Source organism: Malurus melanocephalus, unplaced genomic scaffold (assembly GCF_030028575.1).
Source record: "Malurus melanocephalus ecotype Western Australia unplaced genomic scaffold, MMel_1.1 scaffold_586, whole genome shotgun sequence".
In the NCBI taxonomy this organism is placed as follows: Eukaryota; Metazoa; Chordata; class Aves; order Passeriformes; family Maluridae; genus Malurus; species Malurus melanocephalus.
Genome location: NW_026623818.1, coordinates 147730 through 171900, shown reverse-complemented (window position 1 = coordinate 171900; position 24171 = coordinate 147730). Strand labels below are relative to the sequence as shown.

At 37.5% G+C, this 24171-nt stretch overlaps 1 protein-coding gene across 2 annotated transcripts in view; it reads left to right on the top strand.

Annotated features, from left to right (window-relative positions):
• The first annotated feature begins 3592 nt into the window (after nucleotides 1-3592).
• Nucleotides 3593-24171, top strand: part of LIPC (lipase C, hepatic type) — a 52933-nt gene continuing 32354 nt past the window's right edge. Inside the window, exon 1 of one of the 2 annotated variants that reach the window (XM_057382763.1) lies at nucleotides 3593-3742. In XM_057382763.1, the coding sequence (XP_057238746.1) occupies nucleotides 3661-3742 (82 nt within the window). In that variant the 5' untranslated portion in view covers nucleotides 3593-3660. The remainder of the gene's footprint in view (nucleotides 3743-24171) is intronic. The other variant, XM_057382764.1, reaches the window with a different exon arrangement.

Sequence of the window (24171 nt, the reverse complement as noted above, 5' to 3'; positions counted from 1 at the left end):
ATCTTTTTTTCAGATGCTAGTGGGTTATTATGGGAACACAGGGTGGATCCTCAGCTGGTGAAAATCATTAGAGCTGCACAGAAGCCAATTTATGCTAGCTGAAGTTCTGGCCCATAAAATCTCTTCTAAACCTGAAAGAACATCTTGTACAACAACATTACTGGTCTTCAGGTGATTGAAAAGCATCTTGACAAACAGTGTGGTTTCAGGAAAAAAAGCAGGAGCATCTGCCTGACAGATTTCTGCTCTGTGTTCCTTTATTTAACTTGATGAGAAAGATATATTCAAACAAAAACTTGCATGGTACAATGCATCATTAGTCACACGCTGCTTCCCAACAGTGAAACCATCAATTTTATTTTAGATGTGAATATGTGCAAGAGGTCTAACTGCAATTGGAACATTAGCCAAGAAGCAGATGGGGAATGTGATTGAGAGTCTACCTCCTCRGTATATATTGTAGAAGCAGCAGCTCAGCAGAAGAGAGAAGGTTATGAAGCCCCCTTACAGTATATGCAAACTAGATATAAAGCTACAGATTTGGGGTTGGCCACTGTGTGTTTAAGAAAAGATTCTATTTCATGTAAAGCTAGCAAAGCAGTAACCTCCCTGCAATACAAAACATGCTCTTCTGTCTTTTTTTACAGAAGAGCAGTTTGGAATATCTATTTCTAAATTTAGAATCCAGATCACTACAGTAGGTATGAGTGATTTCAATCCGGAAAATGAAGTAATTGCAAAYGCTGGGTGATATGGAAAAGAGAGCTCATATCTGAAGAACAGCATTTTTTTTAAATGGTTCCTTTAAAGTTTAAGATTAATATATTTAACCATAACCATATTTAAACCTTAAATTTAAAGAACATTTCTTAAGAATCAAGGTTTTTTCAAATACCAAATTATCCACTTTCCTTACCCAGAGCATGAGTAGCAAACATATCCAATTCTGAAAAATAAATCTTCCACTCACTCTTGAAAGTAATATCAGGACACAGTGTAGCTTGCATATTCCAGGCATCATTTTCCTACATCAGCCTCCCAGCTTTCTTTATAGTCCCTGAGATGTCTGTTCCCTGATTTTCTAGTACCTGTGTTGTACATTTTGTCACTGCCAGTGGTGCAGGGCTACAGCAGAGCAGCCCTAGAGATCACATGGCTCTGGCAGGACACTGAGAGTGTTCCAGGGGTATCAAGTTTCTCTCAGGCACCATTCTTACSATCAACCAGTGGAATAATATGAAGACCCACAGCATCTTCGCTTTTCAGAGGATTTGCATTTTTCTGCAATGATTTTCATGTGGAATATTGCAGCTCCCACTCACTACACCTCATGCAGATTCAAATGTGGCTGAAAAGAAGCCATTTGAGTAAGTGATGGAACATGCTGCCAGGAACTCTGAGTAGCTATTTCACAGTCGCTTCTSGTAAATACCTGGCTCCACTCTTTCTATTCTCATAATGTGCCAAAGACTCTTTCTTCTTTTGCTTTTTCCATCAGGATATTTAATTCCTAAAATAATTTAGGTTATATGTTCATAGAATATTATATCTACAATAACAATACAAACAGCAATTAACCCACCTGAGAGAGAGCAGATGAAGCAAAGTAGTTATCAAGTGACCAGATAAGCATGYTGAAAATGGCAAAGGTTATAAATTCAATATGTGGATTCACAGGAAAATTATTTACCAGGAGTTCCCTACCTCTAATGATCATTACTTTTGCAGAAGACCCATTCTTTTCTTTATGAGCAGATAATAAAGGTAATTGGAATTACTCATGTAAATCAAATGGAGAAGAAAAGAAAACCCAAACCCATACTCTGGGAACCCATYGTGTGACAATGCTCTAGAGGCCATTGGGAGCAGCTCCTTCCTCTGGAACACAAATCACATCTGCTCTCTGCAGACTAATGTGCCATAGCAGGCAATTTTGTGCTACATAAACTCTTCCTCAACATGCACTGTGAAACCTCTCATTCAAATGCCTTACAATTATTCCCACAAWACTGCTATGTGCTCTCACCATTATTGCTGATGTTCTGTGAACACTGGAAAGACAAATAAATATTTGCAATAACTGACCCAGAACTGCCAAATGAAGTAAAATCTGCCAAAGGAAGGCAGGTTCCTCCACATTTTTTTCCCAGTTTTTTTGTTACCACTTTAAACAATTCTTCATAAGATGCTCATAATGTCATCCTGGTTTCCTACATGGGTTCTATCGAGAGAAGTAAATCMAAACACTGATCCCTATAGACTTTATTTTCAGGCAATTTCTTAGCAAAGATCCAACAACCAGTTTGGTCCCTGACAAATCTTTGTTCCAGAACAATTTCCACCTGCAGAAAGGAGCTCGCAATCTTTCTCCTCTAAATGCTCTCTACTTGCTTGATTACTGTGGCTAGTGTCACCATTCAACCTGTCAATCACATCTGTCATCTTCACATAATCTTCAGCCCAAATTATTCTAAGTTCACTGCAAGGCTGTGCTAAATCACACCAGCAATTTCTATTTCTGTTTCTAAGGAACATTCCACAATGGTGTCAAAGCATGTGAGTGAGGTATAGTGCACCTGTCTGGCTGAGGTACTTGCTCAGTTTGCAGGTGGAGGTTTGCAGCATTAACCCACATGAAGTGGTAATGCAATGATTAGTGGAAATGCAGGTGGATTTGCAGCCTCTGCTAAGGCCTGTGCTGCCATGGCTACATCCTAGCTGGCACYGTGTTCCTTTAAAATGAACCATTCCTATAAAATGGGCGTTTCAACACCATTGACTGATGAGGGAAACTGTGATGMTGCAGGCTGAAGCCACCCCGGAGCAGAGGACAGCATGCTGTGCTGCTCACGTGTGACATCCAGCTGGGTGCAGTCCTTGCTGCCCAGCCAAGTGTACTTGTTGTCCTGTCACACTTTGCAATATGTACCTCCTGTTGCATACATACACACAGTGCTGTCATTAAAACTCTGCTCAGATTTCTACAATAAGCYGTATCATTTTAGTAGAAACTTCTCTGAAATGACTCTTACATTTACTACCTACACTTCCTTATGATTCTTTTACTGAAAGTGGAGACAGAAGTTGGTTAATTGTGCTGTATTAGTAAATGTCTTATGWGTTAAAAATTGTTCACTTAATTTGWAAGGAARGACTTTGTGATTATCCAAAATCTGGTACTGATTGAATGGCCAAAATAAGAGAAGCTTTTAATAGATACAAAATTTTGATGATTCCCTTGCTAAGATWTGTCTGTGTTAATAAAATATTTAAATTAACCTTCAGGTCTTGCCCTTATTTTGTAATGTGCTCAGACCAAGCTGTTGACCAGCTGAATTCAAGCTGGTTACCCTGGCCTTTAGCAGTATTTCAGAGAACAAATGCCCTCGAGTCTGAGTTTAGAGCTGAGCATTGCTGAGCAAGGTAGGAGGATCCAGCTCCAAATTATTTCTGCTACAAGTGGCATAAAATTAAAATGAAGAGGTTTGAAACAGGCAAATTCCAATTTCACTTCCATAAAAGGAAAAACCAGAGCAGGGGACAGAAGAAATCAAGGTTAATGATTAATGGGCAAAGAATTTCTTGCAAAGCATTGCTAATTCTTTCCTTTTCCCATCTCTTGRCAGAATTTAGCAGAACTCTCATTCAAAGAAAGAAAAAATGCAAAGTTTGCAACTTCTTTCATTTTTACTGCTTTCTTGTATCATCGTSTCAGCAAATACATATGAAGGAAAGAAAAAAGGTAATATACTATCAAATATAAATAGTGATCATGAACTTTTAAAAAATGTTTATGCTGTAAAAATTTAGTAGTATTGACTATCTAGTCTTTGGCATGTTGCATTTGGGTGTTATGTTCCTTAAAATATGACATTTATATCTGTCTGTATTTTTGGAAAATGTAGTTTTTCGTAATTATAACAAATATTTMCCAGTGGAAACCCTTACATTTTGAGACTACAGAACTAAGGTAATCARACCTTTAAAAAAATTTCTGATGCTAATTTTAAAATGTATTAATTTGAAAATATTCAMTGACTTGATACTGTTATAAACTTCTTGGGCTGCAAGTATTCTGTGCAATAGATTCACTGTCCTAGTATGGATCAAAATTTTCAGGTRTCTGACAGTGTTTAAGCTTTCGTTTTCTGAGTTGCCTGATGCAGACTGCCTTTCATCTGAAGTGGATRAAGATCTTTGAGTGAAAGGGATACATCTGCAGTATGTTTTGTAGAGCAGTACTGCAAAGGATCTTTATCATTGGCATGGTTTTACAACCATTTCCAATGCATTTGTGACACTGCATGTTATGTCAGTATCTGTGTGACTGTTGAGTAAGACAGTGCATCAAACAACGGCCTAAAACCTCTCAGATGTGATTGACAAAGACAATTCCATGTTTGACTTCATCATTGATATATACAAAGCAAGCATTATTTTTCCTTCTAATCTAACTGCGTTTCTAATACTCTGAGTCTGGAGAAGATAAATGTAGTTTTTTTCCTTGGCTGGAAATAAAGCAATATATGCACATTCACAAAAGTATGGCCCCTTACAGCAGCTATGGTTTGTATTTATGTTAATTTATATTAACTGTTTGAGAAACTGTTTGCTATAAACTATTTGCTATAAAAATGCTTTATATTTATTATTTATTTATTTATATCACTATGCAATAGGCATAGTGATTTCAATCTACAGGAGGCAARACCACCTTTCTTTGATTCTGCACATTAAATTTCACCTTGGGTTGAACTTTGAGCAATGTTAAAATACTTGAATGAAAGCACCATGAGAAATTTCAATTAATKCCATAACTTGGCCTGGTTTACCAAATAACAAAGCCTGCAACACCCTTCCTAGTTGCCAAACCTTAGAAAGCTATTTAGAAACCTTGAGCAAATTCTGTATTTCTGTTAGAACTAAAAATCAGAGCACTAAGTTTAGTTTGAGACTTCTCACATCATCTTTGCTTGGATCTATTCAGATTCCACTGTGTGGTCAAAGTTCAGTTCACCACAGATACACAAGGCAGAGAGAGGAAGTTACTGTCCCCCCACTCTTTCACAGTCACAGGTCCTGCCTCATGCAGCTCACATTCTCCTACCCCCACGACCTGTGGCACCATTTATAGCAAGGTCAGTCACTTCACTCTCTCCATCCCCCTTTCCCCTCATGACCTAGGACTCCTGTATCATGGACTTGTTTGTTCATTGCTTCTGCAGTTTAAAACTTTMCAGGCCAAAACCAAAAGGTCACATGTCATACTGGCACTAGCAGATATGCTCAACTCATACTAGGGAAAGGTAAGCGACTGATTCAAGAAGGAGAGAAGGTTTATTCCTAATAATGAAAAAAAAATACTGTATTTTCTTCCAGAGGCTACTCACAGCCTTACTAGATATGCTACAGGGAGTAGTTAAAAGGCTAAAGAACCTGGTATTCCAATATGTTGAACTCAGACCCCCATCTCTTACTAGTTTTAAGTCAATGCAATTCTGATGCCAACTGTCCATTTATATTAACATATATTTCTGCATCTTTCAGTCCCTTGTTATCCTTCTCTAATCCAACCTCAGCCACACCAGCTTTGGCCAGAAGATAATGTAATTCCCAGGTCTCAAAACCTTGCCTTATTTCTGTAACCATTTGATTTGTCAGCAATGTTCTGCTAAGGAAAGGAGCTAAGTCTTTACCTCCACATAAGAGTCCTTTTAATGCTGTCAGGTGGAGGCAGATTTCACTGRGCATTGTGTCCATTTTACCTTGATATCCCTTCTACCTTTAGCAAGAACTGCAGCATAGAAGAGCACAGCAACCAGGAGGTGTAAAGCCTTCTCATGGATGAGTATTTGGTACATAATTCTAGCACAAGCAATTACCCATGAGAGAGCCATTCTCTAAAAGAACAATCACTGTGTAAAAGTCCTACTCATTCATTTGTAAGCAGAAAATAAACAACTGCTCAATTTTTTCTGTGTAATTTTATCCATCTATGCAGTGATAGAAATCACATTACAAAATCAGAACTTATAGTTCTTAGACTGCAGCAGGTAAATCAGTTTAGATAAGTGTATGTAAACATTTTAGACAAAGTTATGCACAAAATATATATAGTAGATTCTTAATTATGTAGAATAAGATAGAGTGCWTTACCAAGCAAAGACAACACCAAATTTAAAACATATACAGGGTTATTCTTAAAGAAACACAGAAGGTTTCTGAAATGCCATAGTTTTCTTGTACATTTATATAGCAGGACATAAGTTTGGCATTTTTGGCAAAGGTTCATTATCTAAAAGCAGCATCTCAGAACGAGAAAAAAGCATCTAAAAATAACAACACTGAAGCTGAGCCAAGATGTTTCTTTCTACAAGCATGTGAAAAATATTTCAGCATAAGCTCTTATTTATTTTGATTCTTCTCCTGTAAACAGAAAACTAGGTGGGAATATTTCCTATTATTCTACTTCCTTGTGCAGATTTATGCAGTAGTTGACATGAAAATGCTATTGAGCTAGCACTTCTTACCTGACAGTCTCATAGCTGACAGTTGAGCTGCACCTTTTTTGCCCAAAAGAGAAGGCAACATCTTAGTTGTTTGAAGTACTACAGTGCTATTATCACCTTGGTATTATGCATAGGCCATAGGAATGGATTATACAAAAATCTGAAGAGCTGTTATGATTTCTTTATTCCCCAAGTGTATTACAGATAAAAGATATATTTGGTATAGCAAATATATATATCAAAGTTTATATAAAGTTCCTCAACAAAACACAGTGTGTAGAGTATACCCTATCAGATAAAAAAACCTACCAAAATAGTAATTTCTACCTGAAGCTGAAAAACTGCTACAAACACAAAAAACATAGAAGATGCAAAAGCTGTTTAAAGTGTAGGAATAGAGAAGTTAGCCCATAGAAACAAATCTAAAAGACATTAATATTTCTCATTTACTTCAATGTATTTATTGATCACCTCTGAATTAGAGAGTCACATCACTACTACTTAGATCATTTAAACAGAGTATGTTATAAAATACCAAAGTAACTGTCCAATAAGTCCTGGAATTTGGAAGTTCAAATGTTACGGTACTAACAAGTTACACTAATGATCTATATTATTATATTATCAGAATAAGTTYTCCAGAACTATTTGCTGCCATTTTCTGTGTTTAAAATTTGCTTTGCTCTCAGTAGTCTTAGAATTCTACCAATATTTCCACAATCCAAATAAGTTATTTTTCCTTTTGACACCTGGAAAAATCTACAAATATAATTTCAGACATAAATTTTCACTACAGGGTCTAAAATATAACCATAGTTTAACTCACAGAAGGCCCTTTGTTTTTCCTGTGAAGAGACAATAACAGGAACCCGACTAACAAAGGAACTATCCATGCATGAAACAACTTTCAATAGTTCTACTAAAGCAAGTGATTGAACATCTTAATGAGGAGCTTAAATTCACCAGTGGATTGCAATTCATATGACTTGAGCATTACATTCTTCTGATTGCTGCAGTCTGAATAGTGTTTGAACTCATATGACATTGGAGAAACATGAACATACAGAACAGTTCTGGCAATGTGGCACTGCAATCTATCTGCTCAACTGATTGTCTTCCCTTTTCTCTCAAACTAGAGCAGGCTAGAATTATTTTTAAATACATATACATTGTTTTAGTGGAAAATATGTATCAATAAAACCATACTGCATCAAGCTCTGGGATCCTCAGCCCAGGGAAGATGKGGCCTTGTTAGAGTGGGTCCAGAGGAGGCCACAAAGATGCTCAGAGGGCTGGAGCACCCCTCCYATGAAGACAGGCTGAAAGAGTTGGAGTTGTTAAACCTGGAGAAGGCTCAGGGGAGACCTCATTGCAGATTTCTGATACCCTATTAGGGCTTATAAAATGGAGGGAGAGGGACTTTTTATATGGGCAAATAGTGGTAGGACAAGGGGCAGTGGTTTTAAACTGAAAGAAGATAGTTTTACATTTGATAGTAGGAATAAATTCGGAGGGTGGTGAGGCACTGGAAGAGGTTGCCTAGTTGAGGATGCCTGATCCCTGGAAGAGTTCAAGTCCAGGTTGGACAGACCCTGGAGCCCTGAGCCTCCAGACCTTGGTGATTGGCATTCCTGGCCATGGCAGGAGGGKTGGAAMTAGATAATCTTYAAGCTCCCTTCCAACCCTAACCTGTCTGTGACTCATTATGAAAGAGTACATTTTTCTTATTTTGTGGTTCACTCTAGGGTTATATTGCACATTTCCTTTTGGAAGACTTAGTTATGCCAAATCTATGTGAAGCTTCAGGGTTATTAATAGGGTTGCACCAACAGCAGTGCAATAGTGATGAGGTAACTCCTACCACCATATGGCCCCCTTGGGTGGCCTTAGCACAGTGACCCTTTTTCCTGTGTTAGAGAGAGCTAAGAGCCTGTTTGCTGCAGATAAATCGGAATCCTTATGCAGTGGAATAACTTGGCAGCAGGTGGATGGCCCAGTAACCATTTCCAAGCAGCATGATTAAGATTTCCTGGCAACATGAGCAATAACTGGCAAAAGAGACAGAAGGGACCATCTATCTGCACATGCCAAGGCTGGGTGATAAAGTTCACTGCTTTGGCCATAGGCCAAATGTGAATTATGACTCTTGCAAAAAAAAAAAAAAAAGTTTAATGTCTATGCTCCAAATTAATAAGACTTCGTTCACACTTTGTAGCCTTTCTTGTAGAAAAATGTACTGGTTTTAAAGTTATATTACTATGATAAATTTCTAGATTGTTCCTTTTAATTTTTAATTGTTACAGTTGCTAATATTCTCAGAAGGCATTAACTGCATAGGATTGCACACCCTTGCACCCATTATAATCAGCCAACAAAAGCCTTTGCTGGTCCTGAAATCTCCTAAAACAAGATGGTTGTAGAAACAGGAGTTGTTGGCTAAAATTACAGAAATCGTCTGATTTGTTTGCCCAGACCRGTAAAATCTATTTGAATCTTTTATCACTAATACTGTTTATATCTGGGCTCCTATTTGGTCTCCAGAATTCCTGGTATTGTTCCAAGTGCAACAAATGRCTAAAAAAAACCCTAGAAATATTGAATATGAGGAAACAAGATGTTTATACACATAATGTTCTCTAGAATTAAACCAGCATGTCCAATCTGAAAACCCAAATTTTATGAGAGAAAACTTTAAACTTGTGCTATTTTGAAATATTTGATCCAAAAAGCATTTTCTAAATTTGTATATTGCTTACAGAGGGAGACACTGAACCATGCAGGAGACGATGACAGAGCAGGTCCAAGGACAAAAATAAAAACATACACATATGTTTGATTTTGTTTTGTGTCTGGAGCTGACAAAGTGCCCTAAAATCCTGCTACACTGGCATGTTCTCCCATATCTTAATGTTAACTTTGCAAACCATTATACAGAAACACTGCTGAGAGGAAATTTTTCATTTTAAAATCTTGTCTGTATTAGATCACTTTGGCTCTACTTCATGCATCTCAGGCTCAAATAATCTGTAGTAGCAGACAGAACAACTTTATTTACACTTTCAAGTACCACTCTTCTCCCTTTCAGCAGCAATGGGTCATAGAGGATGTTGGAGGACATCAATGAAGGTTTTGTTTTATTTTATGTTTGCCAATCTGTATTTTCAAAAGTCACTTGTATTTAGAGGTTCTGTCAGACTGGAGTGGCAGGGGTGTGTATGTGTGTTCCTTAGTTGTACTAATTATATATATATAAAAACTATCAAAATACACTCTGATTTATTTAASAGGTAAATCACTGTATCATTAATATACTGTCCAAGTAATTGTCATGTCTTCAGACTAAAATTTGTCCAGAATTTACCTTTGACTGCAATTCTATGAGTTGTTATAAAAACGTAAATAATTTCAATTTAAAGGACCTCCAGTTAAAAAAGATGTTAGATTATATTCATGATTGAAAAGGGTAGTATTCCGGTTTGTTATATTTCCATTTGATTTCTTTTTGGTGTTGTGGTGAAATAGTACTGCTGGTTTTCATATTTATGTCACTTGTACTTTTGACTTAGGATGACAGCACCAATGCCTTCAAGGTTTGCTTTTTAGGGTCTGACACTAGGAAGGGARGAGACATGGAAGAAACTCAGGTTTTCTTTTTAAGGAAGAAATGTTTGGGCAATTCTTATTCACTAAGAATTCACTAAACAAATTATTTTGAATGGTATTATTCAGGTAATGCCTTTACCAGAGGACTCACAATCTTCCAAAAAATTGTTTAAAAATTTTTTCATTATTTGTAAGAATAATGTAATAATTATTTTTTTCATTATTTGTAAGAATGCTGGAAACTATTTAAAACCCTTATCATTATTTTCAGAAAAACACGAAAGCTACTGCATTTCTGAAACTGATTACTATTTAGTGAAGCAGAATACTGAATTGTGAGGAAGAAATAACAATATGCATTAGCAGTGTTCTTAAGACACGGGGAAATGGCTTAACCTCCAGTTTATTGTGCCAAATATGTGCTCTGTAAACTATTAATATTTCTTACTGAATTTCATTATATAAAAAATGCTCCAAAATCTCCTAGAGGTATTTGATCAAGTCCTTACTATCTACTTGAACTCCTTTTTAATGTCTAATCCCAGACTCCAGYTCCTATTAATGCATCGGTATCACTCTTCTTTGATTCACTAGAGCCAGCACCTTTATGACCTTTCAAATATCTGAACAATATCATAACTGATCCTGACTCAAATAATTTGTCTATAACAACATATAAATTGCTACCTACACCACAGTGCTTAGCTAAACTACAAGAAACCTGACAGCCCTAATTGCATTTAATGTGTTTATGCAAATGAGAGTAAGCTGGATGAAGCATGACCCAGAGCAGAGGTTCACCCTCAAGAACAAATCTTGTACAGACTATATCTGTGCAGGATTCCCCAAATCTGCTTTTCAAGTTAAGGACCARCTGCAGCCAGGAGACAAATGGCATCTTCTCTGACACTTGAAAGTTGCTCTAAAGCAATTTTTGTGTCTTTTCGAGAAACAGAGCAAATGGAAGGAACAGTGACTAGATTACAGTTAATTCTGTGCCTGCTCTTCTCTTAGTAAAGAAATGAGCAAAGCAGACTGTAGAATTAGAGTCTGGACCTAAAAGAAAGAAAGAAAGAAGGGAACTTAGAATATTCAAATATAAAAAAACTTAGCTACCAGTGCAAAGCATTAGTGAGGGGATCTCTGCAGAGCTAGAAACTACATAGAAAGCCAGCTGGAACATCATCTGAAAATCTGCTGTGCTCTCTATCCATCATGCTTACTTTCTGCTTACCTGGGAACAGAAATTAGAGCTCATTCCTTTAATTGGGAACAGTTTTTCTGCAAGGAACATCATAAATCATTGTTTTCCTTGTATTGGCATGAAACAGTCATGAAAGCTGAGGTACTAATGAGGTGTTTTWATCAGAAATCCTTGTCCAAAGTATACCAAATAAAGCTCTAAATAGGTTCCCACCCAAAACATTGCAGTGTGCAGTGCTGAAATGACTCTGTTGGTTTTCCCTGACTGTTACGATGCAATTCAGCCATCTCTACTGCAAGTGGGCAGTGAGTGCCTCACTGTCCCAGGCTCCAAGGGTGACTGCAGAGCTCTGCAATGGAACAGTGAGAGCTGCTGGGCATTCATTGCCTCCACCACAAAGACTGTTCACTGGTGCCAGCTGACCTGTACTTACTGCTCTCTTGGGCACACCAAGGTCAGTAGAGGAAAAAAAGAAACATTCAAAGCGCTCCTCTGCCCTTGCTAAGTAACAGCATTTCAAATGCAGTCAAATACTCAGAGAATGTGTGCTAAGTATGAGATTTTGCCTACTACACTTGAGCCTCCAGTCTACACCAGGACAGAGCACAGYGAGGTTTCCACACATTTCTTAGGGCACAGGTACTTTTAGGATTACCTCTTTGCAAAAACTTRCTGAGACTTCTCTCTCTGCCACAACTCTGCCTCCATCCCAAGAGCAATCTCCACACTGTTTTCTGAAGAGAGGAGTTCAGCATGTTTCTGATGCAGGTCACTAAATAGCCTTACTCTCTTCTCACATGCTCTGGGACCAAATTGTGATCTTTTACTTTAATATGTTTATTTAAAAGAGCTGTAACTTTTGTAAGAAACTTCAGCCAAGAAATGTGTCCCTCAGCACCYTCTGGCTTGGTAGGGTCATTGTCACCCTAAAGAATGCAATGGAGATTCAGAACTGGAGAGGCCTGGAGTCTTTGATCCTGCTCCCAGAGAAGAAACTTGTGCTGCTTACTATTTTAATCTCCCTAAATCATAGCTCACAGTAAGTGGMAATGGGAAGGGCTGCTGAATACATTGTGCTCTAGCTGGAATTTTGGGTAGCAAAAATTAGCACAACTACCATCGAGATTCTTAGAGAATRAAAATAAAAGCAGGAATATGATGTACTATTCCACCCAAGAGGAATCTTTGCAYATCCCTTCTCCCAAATTCATTTCTGGGATTTTAGTAAATTCATAGGATTTACACTTTGGATTTAGATTTCTCTYACAATCCCATGTCCTTTTCTATCTTTCTGTTCTAATTTATGGAGATTGTGTATATTCACTARAAATGTTCAGTTTTACAAAACATTAAGTGCATGATAACAGCTTGGCCTTAACATGTTTCTCGCTATTCATTTAAATGAAATGTTACTCCAGTGAGTACAACCAAAGAGCTGATATTTATATTTAAGTTATTAGTTCTTTATCTATTTATATTTATTAGTTATTTTGAATCTATGAAGTGTCAATGCTCGTTCTTAAACTGGCTTTTAAAAAAATCACTTTGGATACTTTGAATATGATAATCCTGATGTGCAGAAGGGATTCAAATTCTCAGACATCTGCTCAGGGCCTGGGTACTCTGAGCTGAGAAGGATTTCTGGTAACTCAGGTATCAGAGCAGCATTTAGAACTCTGCACTTCATTGCTTCTGATCTCACTTTTAGATATTCTGGACCAAATCCAGAATAATAAAAAAAAAGAATCATTGGTCTTTAACAAGTGATTGAAGGACCTTCTACAGCTCCTCTGCAATCTACTGTAAGTCACAATTCAGTGACTGGCTATCTGTAGTTCTGTTTTTCAAAGTAAACACAGCTACACAACTTAACTATCGTACTRCAGAACATTCTGGATGCCTAGAATTTCCAGTTGGAAGACTGCTTGTTTCAGTTATCCCTTCATTTCATTAAAATGTATTAGCTTTCCCCATGGATCTTCTGTGAGCTGACACTGCCTGGGTATTTCTACATTGATTGTATATTTACACTCTGAGATGATGTGAGTAGTTGGAAAATGCAGTAAAGCAATACTTTCCCTCTTGCTGTGCAGTGTTAGTCCCTCAATACAGGACTTTGTTCCTGAGTGAGCTTAATTGACCATGATAAAGCATTCAAATATGAATATTCTTTGCTCTTTGATTTCTAGGACAYTTTTTAACAGTGTAACCAAAAGGAGCTCTGGGGAGTGCAGCTCTGGGGAAAAGCAAGGCCTMAAATACTTGACTTTTTCATACTTCACCAGTGTCCAGGGATGCCAGACATCTTAATGCAAAGGGAAGGACTGTAGCTCAATTCACACCTGGTGACTTTAACACCTTGAGCAGCTCTTGCCTCACACCACGGCTTCAGGTACTGCATGAGGCTCCCCATTGTGCCAGTACCGTGCCTTGGAGTCACACAACGATTCTACAATTTTTCTTGCAGCCAATCAGCTTAGAAACTGATCCAGTTGAAAAATAATCCTATTTTTATTCTTGGTCATCCTACCTTTTAGCTGGATAAGCTGCCTGATCTTGTTCACTCTGCAACTAAGTGACCAGTTGTGCTGAGACAATGAWGGGACTGCAGGAGGTCAGGATCAGGGGTGGCAGCAAGATAGAGGAGTCTGCTTTGAGTTGTCTGGGCATCACTGAAGCCAAATGTCTAATTAGGAAGTAAGCTGTGAGTCACATTTACTTTAAGTTCAAATTTTTATCCTCTATTTAAAAAATTAATTAATCTGCTACTTTACCAGGGTTTCCATGATCCAATTAAGCCTCTATTAGTATTTTAAAGACCATTTCCWCTCCTCTAATTTGATTGATTTTCAAAAATCACTTCAACAGAAGAACGTGAAGTTAGAAAAACCCCTAATTTATCATTCCAGCTCATAAAGCATTGTAACTCAATTTTCTGGCTAGTGTTAATAATATTTGTATTGGAAAGGTCTAGGGCAATACCCTTGAGAATACAGTTGTTTTCTGCACCATCAGCAACCTATTATTCAGATGAAATAAAAATTTCATACTTTGGAGCTTTTTGTTACTTGCTCAAATTACAGCTTACATTTTCCTCAGACTCTCCATACATATTTCAGCAGAGTAACCACAGAAAAAGTACCAAAATTTGAGAGACAAGGTTTAATTTTGAATGATTCTATTCCTAATCTAATGCTTTTCRATTACTGTTTGTAGTTTTAACAAGGCTATTTAGCCTACAAGAGAAATCCCTTTAATAATGGAATTCTGGTGTAGTATTTTTGGTAGATCTTTTTGCCTTTTTTCCTCTTGATTCCCTAACACCACCCACTTCTTTTTCATTCACACACAAGCACCCATTTAGTAATTGTGTGTGATCACTAAACACAGAAACATGTAGGCATGAGCGTTCCTAATCAGATGATCAGATGTACACAGAAACAAAATCTATATCCTTCAAGGACAGGGCAATTTCTGTCAGGCATTTTAAAGCCAATGCAGGTCACTGAAGTTATTATTAGCACTAATTAGCACTCCCACAAGCTGTTGAATTCTTCACCTGCAGCCAAAGGGCACTCAATATGGTGCAGAATTTGCTAACATCTTTGAAAGAATCAGAGAACTCACTTCTCTTTAGAAACGTGGGACTGCTCTATTGCCTGTGAATAGGCCTCTGATAAAATCATCTGCAGAAGCAGAGATATGATGGAACTGTTTCAAAACAGGACAAACTTTTAGTTAGAAAAGGGAGACATCTGCTCTTACCTAATATAGTGGTGTCTAAACAAACTTTTAGTTAGAAAAGGGAGACATCTGCTCTTACCTAATATAGTGGTGTCTAAACAAACTTTTAGTTAGAAAAGGGAGACATCTGGTCTTACCTAATATAGTGTTGCTATATTTTACCTTTCTACCAGGTTGCAAACAATTCATACCCCATCTCCGTTACAGTGTTGTTCTTTCARGTTACTGTTTCATGTAGGACTTAAAGACTGTATGAAAACTGAATTTTTTCCCTTTTGAGCAGCCTCYCTTGAAAATTAGAGAGATCTGAACTGAATCACTGAGCTCCAAATMAAACATTGATCCTAACTGTGGCAGTGGCTAGGAAATGATGAAAGCCCAGTGAGCCATCACTTTTGTACAGTAGGCACATTTCTAACAAAGTGTCATAACAGGGAAGCCTGGCAATAGCTCTCATTAGTCACAAGCACTGCTTCAGAGCAGTTGAAGGATTTATTTGAAAAAGGGGAGAAAGAAATGTGTTAAAATCAGTTATTTTGGGTCTACAAGATGATTGACAGTGTGACCATTAGAGATAAACTTTCTACAAACAGTAAGCAAAATTGTAGCAGGAGTCAAAAGAATAATATATTATCCAAAATAAAACTAGTAAATACTTGTTATAGAACTTACTATGTGGAAATCACGCACCTAAAGGATCCAAAAACAMGTGTCTACCCTCTATGGCAAGAATTTGGAAACAACAGGAAGCCTTAAAAGACAACAGGCAAGACGTGTCTCCAACTACCATTCCTTGCAAAGTGAAAAGTGGAGAGTGAGAAAAAAAGAACAAACACTGCTTTAAAAAAATCCAAGGCCCAGCTCAGTACAGGTAGACAAGTGGCAGCTCTTCAKTAGCTGGACATGCAACCCAGAAGCTGAAAGCTGACAACATCACCAAAATTAGGGGCTGCCTGTGTCACTCTGAGCTGCGTTCAATTTTGTGTCTGTCAGAGGCTGCAGCTTCACCACAGTTCCACTTGGCAATGACTCTCCCAATGTTTACAAAACATTGTAAATGTTTTCATACAGCCAAATTCACAGAGCTGCCAATAAGGCTCTAAGATATGCATCAGCCCTTCCCACATGACACAACACATTAGCTTTGTGGCTGCAATGGTCAGCAGCCTCTTTCAATTTTAGGCCATCCCTAAAGTAGCATTCAATATTTTAAAGAACAACTCCACAACTCTGGAGCACCAGTAACATTAATGGTCACAATTTTAGTACAATCAGTATTACCTCTGCTTTAGACACCAAAAATCCTCCAAGCCTCTAGGTACTATGAATATTCTTTGAACATGAGAGTATTCAGTGTCAGGACTGAAATCCTTCTTTTTAGGCCCCTGGTCTCATTCTTGAAGCATTTTCTTTGTCACACGGACAACAGCAATTTATTTCCTCTAAAGCTGTTATACAAATACAACCAAAATTCTGGCCTGCACTCCCTCAGTGATAGCACCATTATGAAGATGAATCAAGGTCACTGCTTTTTTATTTGTGTTATCCACATTTCAAAAAGGAARTGCCACACACCAAGATGTGACACTTGCTGACAATGGAGTCTCTGTCATTTTTCGTTATTTGCAACAAYGCACATTTGTAGCATTTTCATTATTTAGACACTTGATTTCCTGACWCCAGGGCACAGCTCCAAGGTGTATTTCTGGGAATGCATAAATGGCATGAGCTATTTCTTTTAGCATCATGCCAGCAGCTGAAGGGAGAAACAACTACCTGGAAGTGCATTGAATTGTTTCATTCTGCTAAACTTATTAGGATAATGGGAATTCTGGAACTAAATCCCTGGACATCTAACTAAAATTAAGCCTTTTAAATACTATGAAATTATTGTCAAATGTATCAGGACCACTTTTCCTTATAGAGACAAACCTCTCTACAGAAACAAGCACAACTAACTCATAATTAACTCTCAGAAATGAAAAGRGAAAAATTTTCTAWCTCATTGCAATGATTCTAACCCAGYTGGCTCATTGACARATCATTCATAAGGTTACAAAGTTAAAGGTTGCCAAGCACTGACAGCATAGCAGGGTCATGGAATGCCTTAGATGTATACATGTAGAGATTCTGTTTACCAAATAAACAGGAGCTGGCTACATTCAAAGAATGAGGGCAGTGCTTATTTTAGGATGCATTATATATGGTTTCCAGCTTGTTTCAACAAAAAAAAAAGGTGCAAAATTAGACAACTAAAAACAAAAAACTTTGTTGTTGTGATCTGAGGGATGGTGATTTGGTATCTCAGGTCTAGAAGGCATGTGTACCACCCTGCTCACTGAAAAACTTCAAAATTAAAATAATCAAATGTACACTGCATATTTATAAACAACCAAACTCAGCTAAGTTGGGCATGACCATTGGTGTTTCACTCAACAATTTCACTTATTAAGGATTATTCACTTTAGATCACTTTCCCTAAATTAAGAGAGCCATGTGTTGTTGTATCTTTGAACTTTTCCCATACCTTTTAGAACTTATCAACACAAATGTTTAAGGTGTTAAATATACTTTAGTACTAAACAGCTGTCATCTCAGAGGAGGAATGTGACCCTATAAGAATCTGCTTTGGCACATTTAGGTGTTTGCCTGACATTTCCAGACAGCCATTACACCTCCTGGTGAGCTGGGAGGGTCAGCATAGTAAGGCCTACAGGAAAACCCAGGGAATTATAAAGTACCTAGAGAACAAAAACAAAAGAATTTCGGACTTTGCTTTTCACACTTAATCTCTAATGTCAAGATATATAACTAGCTTGTCTTATCACCTATGCAAAGTTGAGGAAAACAATGCTGAAGTAGCCATGTTTAAAATAATGATTTTAAATCTCTCTCCTGCATCAGAAGAATATAATCTTAACTGCTTTTAGCAAAGTTTTCTGTTAGAAAAATCACTTTTCCCTTTCAATCTGCATTGATACATGCTGTAATCTACTGTGCATCCGTTACATATGAACCACCACACAAATTACACTGATCATTATCTATTTATCATGGAATGAGATGGTAAGCACAATTCTAAAGGGCAAGAACTGTTTTCAGTTTCCACTATTACTAAACCCAAATGTTCCAGATCCTTACTTTTCAAATCAAAATAATGGTTCCCTCTGACCACCTTCAGTTTCCCTATTAGGAGTTATATAAACACAAAATGCTTGATAAATTACAACAATCTTTTCTTAACAAGGTATCTTTCTACAGTAAGAAGAAAAGTATTCAAGAGCAGCAGATAAAATGTTACATAAAAGCCTAAATTCATCATTCTTATGTGATTACKCTGATTTTCTGGATCTGCTCTAGCCCAGTGATTTTTGGTAGTTTGATCCATTCCATAAAAATAACATGTAATCCAAACTTCAGTGACTTCACCATTTCTATCAAGTTTGTTCCTGGAAAGGAAAAAGTCCCATCAGAGGAAGGAGACAAGAAGAGATTTGTTCAAGAGATTTAATTTAAATTCAGGCATTATGGGCATTCCCCACAGTCTCCACTCCTGACGAGTAAGTCAGAAAGCAGAAAGACAATTCTTGAACAGATTAGTACCTGAAGATTAAGCTCCTGAAATCAAGCTATGGTCTTAACATCCCAACCAAGTTCTTAAATGATGCAATTCCCTGAGAAGTTTCTTGCACTGTGAAGCAGTCAGATAAAATATTCATGTTCTCAAATAGAAGTGCAAATAAAAAATAAGTAAAGGCAGGCTATCAGTGCTGCTTGCAATACRTTAGCAAAATATGAATGAAAGTAATAGAAAATGGCATGCCAACAAGGGAACTTGAAAGCAGTGGAGATTTATTTCCTTCTTGTTTTTTACTTCTTCCCTGGGTTTAAAACTATTTTTTATTAAATATCTCACTTGGGACTGAAAATAAATTCCCCAAATATGATAAATAAGAAAAGGATCCCAATATTCAATTACTAAAAAAACATTTTCTTTCTGCTTTGTAGCACACTCCAATGCAGTATTGTGACCAAATAGGAGAACAGAACAAGAAATTTCATGTTTAATCCATGGTCTCTCTCAGCTTCCAAGGGAATCTGAATTTAAATACTGAAAGGATTTCAGTATAAGAAAGACAGCAGAAATGTGTTTTATTTAATTATTATTTCTTCTTTAAARTATTTCGTATTTGCTCCAATTAGTATTTCTTTTTTCACTAGCAACTATTCATCTTGCTAGAGATTATAATTACAACATTCAGCACTTTTAGATCATGTCACTGCAAGATGTCCTAGGGTGCAATAATAGCAGGTCTGAGCAGTGAGACATTTGGTGTTAAATGCCAGAGGGAGCTCATGGAGGCCTCTGCTGGGAATCACTCTGCACTGCTTCTGCCCTTGTTCTGGGGGTGAGGGTTCCTGGGAAGCTGGAGCACATTTGCTGCACTCCAAAAGCACAGGCTTTGGTGTGGGTTACACATGAGGAATCTGCTTTGTGTGCCCCAGATCACTCCCCAACACAAACCAAAGCATGGTGAGGGGGGTGCTTTAAAAGTGCACTCCTGAGAGTTCACTCATCCTGGCACTGAACAAAAATATTTCACAGCTGCATCTTACTTGTACTTCCATTTAAGCAAAATGTCGCTGTTCTCTCCCCTCATGACACAGACAAACTCTTTGCCCAGACACTTTTCTCTTATCATCTAATTGGCTTGAGAACACAAGAATGAGGCTTATCTTTCCAATTATGAGGAATTAGTAAATCATGGGTCTTGGAATAGAAATTGAAATAACACAATTAAATTCAGATAATTTTATTTCCAAATATATTTTCATTCAAAAGTAACTTTAAAAATCTCGTTACTAAGATGAATGGCTAACAGCCAGGCTGAGAAGCTGAGCAGGACTTCCATTTTGAAAAGTATGATATGCCAAACCTACATAATTTTGTACCTTTTTAAATGTTGTTTACAATATCTAAACAAATTTTACACTGTGATTGAAACATATCACAAGCAGCAAGAAATTAGATACAATATTGTACAATYACATAGCACTGTGAGATTTTGTGAGACATTATCATTAACAGAATTTTTTTTTTTCTAACAATAATCTGTAGTTTGTTTCCTTTATTCTTTCCCTTGGTGTTATGTAATGAAAAGATTTTATAAAGAAAGCCCTCCATCTCCTTGAAGGTAAATTTTACTTGAGGAARTGTATCATTACCASAGAAACAGAGCTCTCACAAAACTGAATGGTTTCCCACTGACTCATCTCTTTGCTATTCCTTGCTCTGACCAGACACAGCTCCCATTTTAGCTTGCATTGCAAAACCCTCCCTGCTCTGAACCACAAACCAGCCAAAGATTCCTGTGAGCCACCCCCACTGATGGATGTACTTTTCTTTCCAGGGAGGCTACTTNCAAAAAAAAACCCACCAAAACACCACCACCACAAACGACAGCAGAAAAAGAGGAGATGGAAGGAAATAAAAGCTGCACATTAATAATGAGATCACTTGGTTGCTCTGGCAGTCAGCTCTGTGCCTGCTTCCTGCCACACAGGCTCTCTCCCATCATTGCCTCTCATTATGGGCCTGGAGAATACCTGGTGCCAGAGACAGAATGAAACAAAGTCTTCACAGTGAGGATTTAGACTCCTTTAAAATAACTTTGAAACATGGCCATATCCATAAAAATCTATCTTTGTTTTTTTTTATAATGAGTTCAATTCTTCCCAAATCTATTTATAAATTCCTTCATCTTATGAACACTGAGTATCTTGCTAACAACATTTTAGTTTTAGAAGATTCCTTTGCCTGACAATTTTGCAGACTCTACTCAACCAGTCTCCTAATAAATTCAAATTTAAAACTTGATAATTAAATACAGAGAAGTATTTCATCCTGTCGTAATGGTTGGCTGTCTGAAAGAGACTGGTCTGCCTCCATAGCAAAAAGAACAACATACCAAGCCTGTCTGAGTTCAGGATGTATTCAGACAATGSTCTCAGGTAYATRGATTCTTCGACTCAATGATCATTATTCCAACTCAGCATATTCTGAGATTCTATGAAGCTTTGCTGCTTAAATTAATCTGTTGCAACATGGCTTTTAGAGGAAGGCCTAGCCACCTAGGCAAATTTTRGGCATCCTCCATAATGTTTGAAGAGATGTTTATTCTCTCATTTTGCACTACCATTATCTCAGATTCCAGCTCTCTTGCTTCTTTGGCCAAGGTGTTATTTTCCCCTCCACCGCAGAGATGATGGGCCTCAGCTAACAGTTCCTGGGCTGTGCATCAAATTATCCTGTGTACTAATATGTTTGGCTCACAGTTATATTAAAAGACAAACAGAACAATACAAATAGAGAATTATTTTTAAGAGCTCCTATTTGCTGAGCAATGGTTTTATCAGAGATCCCATAAGTCACYCAAAGCTTGTCTCTGTCTCCAGACTTCATATTTCTTTCTCCACAAGAACTCTGCCTTCCTTTTCAGTACAGTCTGCTCAGTCCTACTGAAAGTTAACTTTATATTCAAGCTGGCAAAAGGTCAGTTATTGTGTCCTGTCTGAATATTGCTTTTATCTGACAGGTCTGTGAGTCAGCAACATCTTTCTTAAATACTCACTTCTAGTATCACATGCACAACCACTGCAGCCTCTTGTTTAAATGAATGATGTTCAGAAAACATGCCCTGGGCACATCTAGTCCCACACTAATACAGCAGCAGCAGGATTTAAACTCATAAAGGCTCTTAGGCATATCTCAAAGCTACACTGACTTAATTTCTGCCTCCAGACAGAGTTATCTTTCCAAGCTGCAGAGCAAAGCACAGCACCAGTTAAGTCACAATCCTTGCAGGCGTGGGAAGAAAGGAGGTGGCCAGGCCTGCTGCTGTAATGGAACCTGTGTTTGCACACCTACACACATCTATTGTACATGTAGTGTGCTGGATTGGCTGGGCATGTTCCTTGCATGCTGGTCAAAATCTCTGTTTGCTTACACATTGCCATCCTGCCAGCCAAGGACAAAATGAAGAAAGCTGATTCAATTGTAATCTGTGGCCTGGGAGGTTTAGGGTTCTTCAGTKCCAGGGAGCAGCTCTCTATCGTAGGCTGAAATGCTACAGTAAACTTTGTATGCTTGACTGCCAAACTACATTCAACAGAACACAGCAAATACCTGACTGAAGGAATAAAGGAATTCATAGAAACTCCTTTGGCCATGGGCTGCTGCTGTCTCTGCCCTTTGGGATAATTTTGCACTGCAGACACACGATGGAATATGCTTTGTGTCCAGAGGAATATATGGTCCAAGCAGAACTATAGCAAGATTATGACTCAAACAGTTTTTAGGTTTTATTAACAACCTATTGGAAAAAAAAAAAAAAAAAAAGAATGAGGAATCTATGAAGTTTTTTTCTTTTTTTTTTTTCCCCATTCAACTTCCATTTCAGACCCACCAGGGACTGGCCTGGGGACTCTTCTTTAAAAGATGATGAACCAACTGGACTATTCTGTTTCCATCTGCACTTCAGGATAGCAGAAATATAAATAGGTGATCAGAAYTGAGCTGGAAACTTTTGACCTCATACAAAGATTGTTTCTTTCAACTTTATGTCAGGGACAAAAGAAATAAGTTAATGTGGATGAGAAGCTCATCTTCTCATGGCATGTTTATAGTCCTCCTATTCTCCACTACTAATGAGAAGGAATAATTGAATTCTATCTAGAATTTGAAGAGAAATATTTAAATTTTATTTCTTTTCACTTCCACATATATTTCAGGCATATATTTCAGATAAATAACATTTMATTATCTAAATTTGCCAGGAAAAGCTGAGCTCAGAGAACTCCATTGGGAGTAAGCAAATTTTTCTGCATATGTGAAGGAAAAACAGAGACCATCCTGAAAATCACTGACTAGACTCTAACAARTAAAGAACAATTAAAACTAAATTTAAAAGTCACGAATTTTTGACAAATTTAATGTTACTTCATTCCCACTCAATTCTAGTTGGAACTGCAAACATTCTGAAGCACTGTGAGAAACACTGCCCTGCTCTTGTGATCTCTCTTGTGATTCCTGGGATGCTTCCAGCATGTTCTGMAGTTCAATCTGATATACCGGGAAATAAACATAAAAATATTTTGATGTGAAAATTACAGGTCAGTTAAGTGTGCAGACTAGCAAAGTTCAGCTGACATGGATGGCTGAGGATCTCCCAGGACAGTTTTATAAAATGAACCCCWGTGACAGCGATTGTATAAACAACTGCAAATCTTTTATGTTACCCAATTATTCTACTTGTCCTGTAGAGCTCTGTCCAGAAAGGTGACACCTAAAAAGTGCTTGTGTAGCAGAGCCTGTCCCCAAAAATAAGCTTATATCTATGTAAGAGTATTAGGTTTGTTAATAAAAGCCAAAAAAAATCCCTCTTTCCATTCCCAAAAAGCCCTTGCCCAGGATTAAGTAAATTGTAAAGCTGCTAATAAAAGAAGCACTAAAACTGAAAGACTAAGAACTATGCTTAGGACAAAATGATGATCCATTTTAAGGAATAATTCCCCCCGTATTTCAACAAATATGACCCAAAAGGTGGCTACAACACAGAGCACTACCTCAGGTCTGTACAGCCTCACAGAAATTTGAATAAGTGCTGCATGAAGTTAAAATTCAGGATACTTAGAATATCAGCACTGTCATTACATAGAAGCGTAATTACAGCTAATTACCTTAAAGGCTAGGAAAGAACTTGTTCAAAATAAAGGAAGCTCTTTCTCCTCTTAATGGAAGGTATGGCTAATAGATTTGTCAGGTCCAAGTAGAAGAACATGTATTTTTCATTTAAAAAATAACATGCCTTTTATGCAAATCTATGCAGAAAATTATGGGAGTTATTAAACTCACTATGGAGGGGTAATAGATGGTTCTAATTCAAAATGAACCAAGTAGAGTGTGACTTTTGCTGCTTGCAATGTCAGTTGTTTAGTCTAGGCAGTCTCCCATAAATCTGAACAAAACCCATGACACTGCTGCAAAACAAAATGAATAAAAAAGGCAACAAATAGCTTCACTTGCATTTCTAACAACTGAGCCAGCCCCCA